Source organism: Pollicipes pollicipes, unplaced genomic scaffold (genome assembly GCF_011947565.3).
Source record: "Pollicipes pollicipes isolate AB1234 unplaced genomic scaffold, Ppol_2.1 Scaffold_7231;HRSCAF=8579_pilon_pilon_pilon, whole genome shotgun sequence".
In the NCBI taxonomy this organism is placed as follows: domain Eukaryota; kingdom Metazoa; phylum Arthropoda; class Thecostraca; order Pollicipedomorpha; family Pollicipedidae; genus Pollicipes; species Pollicipes pollicipes.
Window position 1 is genome coordinate 33,986,070 of NW_023597034.1, and position 11,382 is coordinate 33,997,451.

Sequence of the window (11,382 nt, forward strand, 5' to 3'; positions counted from 1 at the left end):
GCCGGGCGCCGAGCTGGGGCGGAGCGGTCGCGGCTGAGCGGGGCCGCGGCGGCGGCGGTGCGGCCGCCGACGCCGGGCGCTATGGCCCAGCTCGGTCTGCCCGACGAGCGCCGGGCGGAGATTCCACAGCCCCTGCTGCGACCGGGACGGGTGGGTGACGACGCACCGACAGCCGCGGTCAGTTGGCGGCGAGGTTGGGGGGTGATGTTGGTGCGGAGCGCTGCGAGCTGACGCGGCCGTGTCCGGCGCCCGGCAGACGGCTGCGCACGGAGAGCAAGACGGCGCAGGAGGCGTTCTCGCGCGCCGTGGAGTACTTCGGCGAAAGCAGCCGCGCCGTGGCCGCCAACACGTTCTTCGCCATCTTCGCCCGCTTCCTGAAGGCGCTGAAGGTGCGTGACCAGAGCAGAGCAGAACATGCAGGATGAGAGGGGGCGCGTCGAAAGCGCTCGTCTTTGATGTGCTTGTTTATATTTCAAAAGTGTGATGTTATTCTCAGAGCTGCAGTCAGATGCGCAGTGTTTCTGCGATGTGTCAATTCAAGTGAACTTGTATCGGAGATTTTTTCGTCGTAATCTTCTGATCTGTCGTATCCAATACGCCCCATGCCGCTTGGCAAGTTCAGAGGTACTGTTGACATGATGACGTGGTCGTCATTTTCACGTGATCGTTTGGACGCCATGATGTTAGGTGGAGAATAGGATGGTTGCTACTCATTAGTGCTACTCACCATCTCCAGTGCTTGACGGTGGCTCCTCCATTTGCCCTGAATGCCGGCTGTACGATACCAATGGTCAGACCTGGCCAGACCTTGCCTAGCCTAGTCTAGTGTAGTCTAGTCTAGTCTAGTCTAGTCTAGTCTAGTCTAGTCTAGCCTAGTCTAGCCTAGCCTAGCCTAGCCTAGCCTAGCCTAGCCTAGCCAGCCCAGCCTAGCCCAGCCTAGCCTAGCCTAGCCTAGCCTAGCCTAGCCTAGCCTAGCCTAGCCTAGCCTAGCCTAGCCTAGCCTAGCCTAGCCTAGCCTAGCCTAGCCTAGCCTAGCCTAGCCTAGCCTAGCCTAGCCTAGCCTAGCCTAGCCTGACGTAGCTTAGCCTAGCGTAGCCTAGCCTAGCCTATCCTAGCCTAGGCTAACCTAACCCGGCCTCGCCTGACCTCGCCTGACCTCACCTGACCCGGCCTCACCTGGCCTGACCGGACCTGGGCCACACATACTCTATCTTACCAGACCTTCCTGTGACCTGGGCCCGCCCGCTCACCGTGACCGTGGCCTGACGGCAGGTGGCGGAGCAGGAGAACGAGCACCGGCGTAAACTGGAGCGGGCGGCCGAGGCGGCGGCGGCTGCGCAGCGTGACAACAACAACGTCGCCAGCGTCAACAAGCGCAACAAGATCAACGCCAAGAAACAGCAGGTGGGTGTCCGGGCGCGGCGTCGGGGCGGTATGTCTCAGGTCAGCGGGGAGTGACGGGCCTCTGGGCGGGAGGTGTGGGCGCGAAGCCGGGGACTGCCGCCAGACGGCTGGCGGCAGTCTTCTCGCGTTGTCGCAGTGTGGGTCGCAGCGGTGAGATCGCACCAGTTGGGTTCGGCCCAGCCTGTGAGCAGACTTGAGCTCAGCTCGTTTGCCGGAAGGATTTGTCGGAAACAGGTATCGAAGCCGGTGTGGGTCGAGTGTAAAAGATGTCTGGTTTGAGAGATCGAACCTGGGCCGTCGGGTTTCTGCGGTTCTACGATTTGGATGGGCTCGCGTATCACACGCTGTCTGCGGGTCACGCGGGTATCAACAATGTTTTGTCGGATGTGCCCGAGTTACCTTCTCGCTGCATGCCATTCATTAGGTTTTGTGCGATTTATGAGGCATGTTGCATTTCCCTTCTATGCTTCTGTTCTGTTCTCATCTGCGGCCGGTCGGTCCATGGCAGGCTTTCTACCGTGGCTCGCTGGGTGCCAAGCATGCCCCCGTGCCCCCGATCACGCTTATCCCCCTGACGGCGCTGGGCCGGGTCGGGCCGCCCGTATCCCCAGGCGGAGGTGATCCAGGAGCTCAAGTCGAAGTCGCGCACCGGCGTGCAGGAGAAGAAGCTGCTGGGCCAGGAGGAGGTGTACCACGGCGCGCTCGAGGACATCCTGCTGGGCCTGCGCAGCGAGCCGTACCGGCGCGCCGACGCCGTGCGCCGCAGTCAGCGCAAGCGCACGGAAACGGCGCGCCTCTCGCGCGCGCTCGATGACATGGACGTGTGACGACGCCGCCGCCGCCGCCGCCGCCGCCGTGGAGGAATCTGTGATACCCGCGCCGCCGTGCCATACCGCCGCCGTCGCCGGTAGTGCTCCGCCGCGCCGCCAGGTGTCAGGCGGCGCGGCCGCCGCGGGGTGCGTGCTGCGCCTGGCCGAAGCGGCCTCCTTGTGAAGTGTTTTATTTTTGTTGCGCGTCTGCTGTGCGGCGGCGGCGCGTCCGCTCGCGCCGTGTGCAGATCTGAGCGGTGGAGTGTTGTGGCCGCGGCCGCGGCCGGCGCGGGCGACCGTTCGCGTTCGGTTCGGCAGGAGAGTCCAGGCACCCGCCCGCCGCGCGCCGCTCCTGCCCCCATCCGGTGCCTTCAGGGCGCCCCAGTCACGCCGGCGTCCGCCGCACGCACCGTTTTATCACGCGCGACGCACGCACAACGCAGTGTACGGCACGGCCCCGCCCAATATTCTTATTTTTGTATTTATATGGAAATACATCGGGTGCCGCTACCAGGCTGGTGTGGTCACGGCTTGTGCCGATAGATGGCGCGCGGGAGGCTATCGACGAACCGTTTGGGGGAGGAGACATCGACCGCGTCTGTCGTCAGCGTTCTTGCATCACGATTCGCACGCGAAACAGTTCCTCTCCTTTCTTCTCAATTTTTACACGTTCTCTTCGTTTTTTTCAAACCTGCATACCTACATCGTGCAAACTCTGCAACGTGCATACCACCCGACCATACATGGTTGTTTTCATAGGACCCTTCCCAGGCTTGTTCGGAAGTAGGCATGAGCGGTCGACAGTCTACAGTCGCCGGTAATTTAGAAGCTGGTTACGGTAGACAGGGCGGTCCTGTCTGGGCCTGGCTACCTGTGCGTCATGTATCGGTCCCTGTGCACCCCGCGGCGGCCCGTGGACATGATGTATCAGTCCCTGGGCATCATGCATCAGTCCCTGGGCATCATGCATCAGTCCCTGGGCATCATGCGTCGGTCCCTGGGCATCACGCGTCGGTCCGACATTGTATTCCCAACACCACCTAGTATCATATTTTTCGGAGCCGCAGCTAGAAACCGCTAGCCGTTTGGCCGCGGTTTACTTTGTGCCTTTATATGGAAATACATCGGGTGCCGCTACCAGGCTGGTGTGGTCACGGCTTGTGCCGATAGATGGCGCGCGGGAGGCTATCGACAACCGTTTGGGGGAGGAGACATCGACCGCGTCTGTCGTCAGCATTCTTGCATCACGATTCGCACGCGAAACAGTTCCTCTCCTTTCTTGGAGGAGAGCACCGCCCTAGCGGCCGGTGCTCGCCTCCAGTGGAATTCATCAGGGTCTTCATTCCTCTCCAATAACGCCAGTTCCGTCGACGCCTCAACAAAGACAGCTCGGCCACAAATTCACTTGTATTCAAATCAAAAGCCACGGGCGCTCCGGACCTCCAACCCGCCCGTCCGGCGGTCGACGCAGCGGCCGCGGTCCCCCATCCGAAGACCACGCCGATGCCGCGCACATCCGGCCGCCAGTTCACCCGCATCCTACAAAACTTCCGCGCGCCTCAGACCTCCAACCAGCCGACGGCTCGGCCGCCGCGGGCCGCCGTGTTCGTGCCCCTCTGGCCGCAGCGGTGGCGACGCCTAGCGGCCGCGGCCACCTCTGGCGCGGGGCCCGCGGCTGCGGCGCGCCCGCTGCAGGTGACGGAAGGTACGCGCCGGCGGCGGGGGGGCCTCCTCGTTCCAGACGATCGGCTGCAGTCGCTGCCGTCGTGGCGCCGGCCCGCCGCGGCCCACGGACGGCTCGGCCCCTGCCGGCCCGTGGAGGAGCGTCACGGCAGAGGGCGGCGGCCGGCACTAGGGGCCAGTTTCGACTGTGCCGCAAGCGAATTTGCATGCTCCCGGAGATAATCGCTTCGAATCAGAGTAGTCGCTCTGCTGTAGCCGAGAAGGGCCGGGGCCCAGGCACGCCACAGGGCCGCTACATCCAGCACAGCCCCCCTTGGTCACAGGTCACGGTCACGGTAAATACGGTCACTGCAGTTGCACGCCCCTTTGAATCCCGCCTGTGGGAGGCCGCAAAATACGGCCAACGATCAACGAGACTAGTGCCGCGGCGTCCGGACACTGCAAACCCCGCGTGGACAGAACCCCACTGCGTCGCACGCGGTTCGCTGACAGCTGGCTGCATATCCCGAGGCCAGAACAAAGCGCACGGTGCTCTCGCGAGCTCTCGCCACGACTGGTCCATCCACCACGCCGAATAACTTCTGGGCAGCGGTACCGTGCCTGCCTGACCCTCACCGTCACCGCTCTCGCCGTGCGTGCCTGATCCTCACCGCCCCGCTCTCGTCGTGCCTGTGTGATTCTCACCGCCACCGCTCTCGCCGTGCCTGTGTGATTCTTACCGCCACCGCTCTCGCCGTGCCTGTGTGATACTCACCGCCACCGCTCTCGCCGTGCCTGTCTGATTCTCACCGCCCCGCTCTCGTCGTGCCTGTGTGATTCTCACCGCCACCGCTCTCGCCGTGCCTGTCTGATTCTCACCGCCACCGCTCTCGCCGTGCCTGTGTGTTCCTCACCGTCACCGCTCTCGCCGTGCCTGTCTGATTCTCGCCGCCACCGCCCTCGCAGAACAGCACCGGACGGGCGCACGGGCGGCAGGCTCCCACACACCGACTGACGCCACACACCGCCTCACCTATCGCCGCGCCGGGCTGTTGCGTCGGGTCCGACTCGGCGCCGCGGCCGTGCAGCTGCGCCAGGTCCATGCGCGTGTCGTCGAGGCCGGCGGCGGCACTCAGCGGCGCCGGCGGCTCGGCCGGCGGCGGCGCGCCGTCGCCCGACGCGGCCGGCTGGAACACAAACCGGCGGTCGGCGGGCGTCACCTGCCGACACACGCAGACGGCGCCACTGTCGGCCCGCCCGGCCGCCGCACCGCGGGCGTCGTGGACGCCGCGGAGGCAACGGCGGGCAGCATGGCGTGCGGTTCTGGCGACCGGGATATCGTCACGAACGGGCGGTACAGGACTTACGCTAATCGAGGACGGATGGCTGGCGCGAGCACGCGCCATACGGTCGGTCAATCGTGCGGAGGAAGCCCACGTTGGGCGGATGGAGCTCGACGCCTGCCAAGGGTCACGACACGCGGACACCGACAACTCTACATCACGGCACTCGTGCTGCCCTCTAGTGGAAGCGAAATCGACGACGAAACCACGCGAAGCACCTCTAATTCACCTACGAAACAAGAGCGCTCTCTGCCAGACAGAGCCAGTCACCTTCGGCAGCCCGCCAGGCCCTGCTGTGCCCACCACGGCTCGCCGCCAGCCTGCCGCCGCGCGCGGCGCCCGACGCTGCCACCAGTCGCCCCTCACCTGCGGAGAGGGCACTGCCTCGGCGAATGTGTCTCCGCGCCGCGGCACCATCAGCGTCGGCGTGCTGGGAACGATGCTGTCACCGTCGTCGAACTGGCCCCCGCCGCCGCCGCCGCCGCTGCTGCCTCCAGCGGCGGCGGTGCCGAACGGCTGCAGGCGCGGCCGGTCGGCGGCGGGGCCGGCGACGGGGGCGGCGGCGGCGGCGGGGACGGCGACGGCGGCGGGCGGCGGCGGCGCCAGCGCTCCGGGCCCCGGCTCAGACGACTCGTCCGCGTCGTCCGCCTCCGGCTCCTCGTCCTCCTCGTCCTCCTCGTCTTCCCCGGCCTCTTCGTCGCCGCCCTCGTCCAGTTGCTGCTCGTCCGCCGGCTCGGGCTCGTCGGCGCCGGCCGCGTCGCCCGTCTGCTGCAGAGGCCGGTACTCTTGCGTGTCCTGCGGAGGGGGCGGCGCAACGTCAGGCACGCTAGCGGGCGGCGGCGTCGCGGACAGAGCGTCGGCGGTGGCGCGCCGTCTCGGCAACTCAAGATCGTAGCAAATCTGCCGTCACGGGCAGCCTCAAGATCCACTACGGGCGGGCCATGTCTGGCTCGCGAACGAGCCCACCGAGTGAGGTGTACCTGCCAGAGGACAGCCAAATGTCGGGTGGGGGTGGCGCGGGGACGCTGACGCTCCCCATCAATGGTGACGTGCGGTAAAAGGTGGCGCGGATAGTCTTTCAGTACATCTCGTGTGTTGCACCCTCGGTGCGACACTGAATAAATGTGACTGCTCTCAGCGATCACTCTATAATCTGTGTCCCATGGCTGGCTACCGTAAATCTAGAAACGATGGTAGACATCATGACGTGTGACACGTTTACGCCCCAATTGAAGCGTGACCATTCTTTGTTTTCAACTACTGTACATCCCGTAATCGTTTTTGACCTCCATATGTCAAGGCCTGGGTGCATAATCCCATGATTCACTGGACATCTCTCTTTCTGCATCAAGCGGTTTTTACCGTCGCAACAATTCTGCCTGGTATGGACCCTATGTCAGGCATAGTATAATCCGGTTATGTGCGACTTGCTGAGGCTCAAAGGAATTTGTTTGTGCCAGGGGAAATAAAACCGCACAAATTTGAAAGGTCTAATTTCTCTCACCAGCAATAGCTTTTCATTACGCCACGACCAATCACGTTCAAACGCATGTCCAATCTTACTTCGTCTTCACCGATGCATGACGTATGCGTATCTCCTCCGTCATCCTCCCCATAATCTTCTTCTTCTTCTTCCATCTCTTCATTGGCCATGTCTTCCTCCTCTTCAGCCTCAGCCTCCTCCATCTCCTTAGCTTCATCCTGAGTCAACGCAGCACCGACATGAGCGTTCATCAGCGCCGCACCAAGCGCTGGCCACCACCAACGGTCAATGTTCGCGGCTCTGCGTACCAATCAATTCACATAGCGTGCTCCTTACTGTCGGCCTCCGATTCACACCGTGAAAAAGCGACATGACCAAAGTCAGTCCGAACTGGACTGATGAGCTCTCGCACCATGTCAGTCCGCCGCAGCAGCGCAGCGGCTGGGGGCGCAGGCCGGCGCTTGCTAGGGAGCCTCACCGGTCTCTCGTCGTCCGACAGCAGCACGATCACTGGAGCCGCGGTCGGGGCCGGGCCCGGCGCGGCGGGTGCCGGCGCGGGCGCAGTGGCGGGGCCCAACAGCGCGCCGGTGAAGCTCAGAGAGGGAGCGGAAGCGGGAGCGAGGGCGCCAGCGGAGGTGACGGCGGGAGCCGGAGAGGGAGCGGGAGCGGAAGCGGTGACGGTGGTAGGAGCGGGGACGGAGGTGGCGGCCGGGCCGGGGGCAAGGGCGGGGACGGGAGTGGCGGCGGGAGCCGGCGCGGCCTGGGCCTGTACAGTGATGGTGGCAGCGGTCGGCGCCGAGGCTGGGGTCGGGGCCGGAGCCGGGGTCGGCGTTGGCGCCGATGCCGGAGTCGGAGCCGGCGTCGGAGCCGGAGTCGAAGCAGAAGCCGGAGCCGAGGCCGGGGCCGGGGTCGGAGCCGAGGCGGTGCCAGCCGGCGGCGGCTGGCCGTCTGGTACGGCAGCGTCTTCCGCAGCCGCCTGCTGGCGCTCCGCCTCCTCCGTCCGCACCCGTTTTGCCTGTGGCATGACACCCGTCCGTCGGTCACGTCCCGCCTTGGAGCCAACGCCCGCCCGCCCGCTCTTTCTCCCTCTCCTACACACACACACACACACAGACATATATATATATATATATATATATATATATATATATATATATACAGCGAACGCCCGGATCTAGCATCTGCGGCGGGCACACAGGCGCACCGCCACGCCTCACCCGGACAGCAGCCACATCCGGCACCCCTCCGCCGGTTCCGCGCCCCCTCACCCACCGGCTGAGAGGCGGCGGCGTCCGGGCTGGCCGCCTCATTGGTCGACGCCACTACAGCGAGGGCCCGCTTCACTGCAGACGACTGCTGCGGCTGCGCCTGCTGCTGCGCCTGCTGCTGCGCCTGGAGCCCGGACGGCCCGGCCGCCGACAAGCTCTGCTGGCGCCAACAAGGTGCTGTAAGTGGCGACGGCCAGCAAAGCCTTGAACCGCGTCCGCACACGGAACACCGCGACTGCCCAGCGCCGCAAACCGAATGCACAGCAGCCGGGAGAGTCGGCCTCTTTCGCCACAGCCAACCGAAACCAGAGTCCCGAAGTCGACATGAGGTGCCCGCCCTTCCCGTCCGGGCGAGGGGCGGACGAAACCACATGACCTCTGCACCTCATGCGGAGGTGCCGAGGCTATCAGCCAGTGAGGCCTTCATGAGAACAACGAAACGAGATCTGTCATGCAGGCTGTCCCGAACGGCTCCCGCCCGGCGCCAAGGGCCGGCGCCGGCTCGTGGTGTGCCACGGACCGGACGCTGCGCGCCAGACGCCCGGACCGCGACCAGCGCGCGCCGCCTGGCCTGACCTGGCTGTGGGGCGCGACTGTGGCCTGCGACAGTGTCTCGGTGACCTGGGCCGGGGTCGGCGCCACCGTGGCCACCGTCACCGCTGACGTGGAGGCCACCGGCTCGGAGGTCACGCTGCGGCGCAGGCAGACGGCTGTCACGGCACGGCACGGCACGGCACGGCACGGCACGGCACGGCACGGGCGAAACCACGCGGATTCTGCTCAGCGCCGTCCCTACGGCCTTGCAAAAAGAGCACGGCGGCTGGGCGGCGTCAGGCCGACAATGCTGGTTCGGAATTCAATGACGCTGGTCAGGACCTTGTCACGGGCACGGGCACGGTTACCATGGACTGCTTATCGGATCGCCCTCATCGCGCCTCGCCACGTCGGCGGCGTCGAGCTGCGCGTGACGCTCGCACACGGCAGCAGCACCACCCCCAACACCTCCGCCCCTCCCCCTCCCGCCGGCTCGCGCTGCGCACCTGCCCGGCTGGCTGGGCGGCACGGTGGCCGTGGTTTTGGCCGGCTGCACGGTCATTGGTCGGATGCTGGCGGTGGGCGTGGTGCGGCTGGCCGGCCCGGACGGCGTGTGCTGCGAGACGGCCGCCGTCACGCCCGACATGGGCCGGATGTTGGCGGTGGGCGTGCGGCCCGGCTCCTCGGCGCTGTCGGGCGGCGCCGCGGGCTTGGTCTGCTGCTGCACGAGCGAGACGGGGTGTCGGTCAGACGACAGCGCGGCTTCGGAGGAGCGGATGGGGGGGGGGGGGGGCACAACGCGGGTCTAGTGGTGGCGCGGCTCCGGGAGACGCACAAGAAACAGGCGGTTGTGTCCACGGGAGCACCAGCGACTGCAACCACCAGTGGGCCCCGGTCAAGCACTGATCGCCCGAGGGCGGCGCATCCCGACCCCAGAACGGTACCGCCACCCGGCGCGTGTCCGTGACCTCTCGCCGCGCCCCCGGCGGCAGCCGCACCTGCTTGATGGTCATCTGTTTCTCGAGCGCCACGAGCCTCTTCTTGAGCAGCTCCTCCTCGCGTTGCCGGCCGGCCAGCGCCGCATGCGCCTCGGCCAGCTCCCGCTCCAGGCTCTGCAGCTTGTTGTCGTACTGCGACTTGAGCGCCGCCACGCGCATCTCAGCCTCGTCCTGCGCCGCCGCCGCGCCGTCTGCGGCCGCCGGCGGTCAGGTTAGGTCAAGTCGAGTTGGGTCGGGCGAGGTCAGGGGAGCGGGGCGTGTCGAATGCCGAGACGGCGTGTTACGAGCAGCGACGGGGAAAGAAGTCCCGACCTCACTTTCGTATTTCGCGTGCAGTACACAAAGCACGCCTCTTAATAATGTTCCTCAGCGGCAGTGCATGTTTTCACAAGTTCTCACCTTCACTTCCTTGCTAGCGAGGATGGCTTTTGGTAGGTTTACAGACATGTGCTACACAGGGCCTTCGGCAGCACGAAGCGTGGTCCTCCGCTCGCCGCATCTCCCTCAACAGGGGACCTGGTGTCGAGCATTAAGCCGAGGCTACCGTCCTGTACCGGGTGCACCCTCCAGCCGGTTGGGAGTTGATCTGACGGGCCAAAAAGGGACGCTCGCGCTGGGATTCGAGCTCACAACATTGGCCTCACAGCCGCTCGGGCTAGCTTCCGGATGCCAACGGGATGGTTCGTCTTCATCGACATAACCACGAATACAGGAGGCTCCCACATCTGTATGCTAGCGAAATATGCATGTTTACGTTACGTCTGAGCCATACGGCGCCTTAAGCGCGCTTAATATTTACTGCGCGCCAGATTCTTGGCGTCTGTGAACGCTGGCACGGGAGTCCTATTGCTCAAGCCCACGAGCAATGAAGACCAATTTTTGTTGCGAGACTCATCGAGATCGTCTGCTGTCCCGCGTCACATTCCATGGGCCCATTCTCTGGTCAGAGGCCCATACAGTCAATTGCCTAATTCCCTCCATCCCTCTCCTGCCCCTCTCCCTTCTCCCCCCCCCCCCCCCGCCACCAGTCCTGCCCCGGCGCCACCTACCCTGCGGCTGCTGCCGCTCCTTCAGCTCCCTGTTCTTCTCTGCCAGCTCCTTGTTCTCCTGCGTCAGCTGCGACATCTTCTGGCGGAACTTTTGCAGCAGGGCGCGCGTCTTCTCCTCGTGCTGGCGCGCCGTGGCGCGCATCTGCTCGAGCTCGGCGCGCGCCGTTGTCAGCTCGACACCGACGGCCTCCACGCGTGCTTCCTGCTCGGCCGCGCGCGCCGCCGCCTCCTTCTGCGCCGTCTCGGCGGCGGCGACGGCGGCGGCGGCGTCCGGTGCGGCGGCAGCGGCGGCGGCGGTCGCCGTCTCGGCCGCCGCCAGCTGCCCCTTCAGCCGGCCGTGCTCCGTCTGCAGCTCCTCGAACTGCGACTTGTACTTGCGTCCGATCTTCTTCACCTGCGAGGCGCGCGGCGGGAGGGGTTACGCCGCGCGCGCTCAGTTGGGTGACCAGGACCAACGCTCGCATCCTTCGAGGCCGGCTTGTGAGCCCCACAGTCCCAGTTCACGCCCGCTCCTCAAGACCGCCGTCCCAGTCAAAGCCATCGCCCAACTCGCGCACTGTTCCCGGCATGGCAACATCCCGCGGCTACGTGACCTACCCGGCGTTCCGACTCGTTCCGGCGCCAGCCACGGTCGGCGTCTCTGCCCGGCGCTGCGGGCGCCCCTGCCGTCCCGTCCTCCCCTCGCGCCCACCTGCACCATGCTGCTGCGCAGCTCGTTCAGCTGCGCGTCGCGTTCGGTGACGGTGCGGCCGGCCTCCTCCGCCTGACGCGCCGCCTCCTGGCGCTGCTGCTCGGCCTGCTGCTGCTGATGCTGCGCCTGCTGCAGCTGCTG

The 11,382-nt window shown here is 65.5% G+C and overlaps 2 protein-coding genes across 2 annotated transcripts in view; one reads left to right on the plus strand and one right to left on the minus strand.

The window, feature by feature from the left end:
- The window catches only part of LOC119109425 (formin-like protein), a 40,821-nt gene extending 38,098 nt beyond the window's left edge, over positions 1–2,723 (plus strand). Inside the window, 3 exon segments of the mRNA XM_037233039.1 lie at positions 257–389; positions 1,273–1,404; positions 2,016–2,723. Of these exon segments, the coding sequence (XP_037088934.1) occupies positions 257–389; positions 1,273–1,404; positions 2,016–2,231 (481 nt within the window). The 3' untranslated portion in view covers positions 2,232–2,723.
- Positions 2,724–5,243: 2,520 nt separating this feature from the next.
- Positions 5,244–11,354, minus strand: LOC119110040 (nucleoprotein TPR). The gene is made up of 12 exons (XM_037233785.1): positions 11,242–11,354; positions 10,551–10,944; positions 9,502–9,692; positions 9,010–9,224; positions 8,546–8,660; positions 7,974–8,126; positions 7,647–7,716; positions 7,180–7,211; positions 6,782–6,919; positions 5,835–5,935; positions 5,585–5,648; positions 5,244–5,261 (listed from the first exon to the last, which is right to left on the minus strand). Exons 1-12 carry the CDS (start codon positions 11,248–11,250, stop codon positions 5,244–5,246), a joined length of 1,500 nt encoding a protein of 499 aa, XP_037089680.1. The 5' UTR covers positions 11,251–11,354.
- Positions 11,355–11,382: the final 28 nt, after the last annotated feature.

What these genes read in the sequence shown, in the direction of transcription:
- LOC119110040 (XM_037233785.1), bottom strand. An exon ending in AGACGCTGCCGTACCAGACG is followed by an intron (nt 7,212 to 7,646) that starts GCCAGCCGCCGC and finishes CCGCGGCTCCAG; the next exon opens with TGATCGTGCTGCTGTCGGAC. An exon ending in TGTCGGACGACGAGAGACCG is followed by an intron (nt 6,920 to 7,179) that starts GTGAGGCTCCCT and finishes GCGTTGACTCAG; the next exon opens with GATGAAGCTAAGGAGATGGA.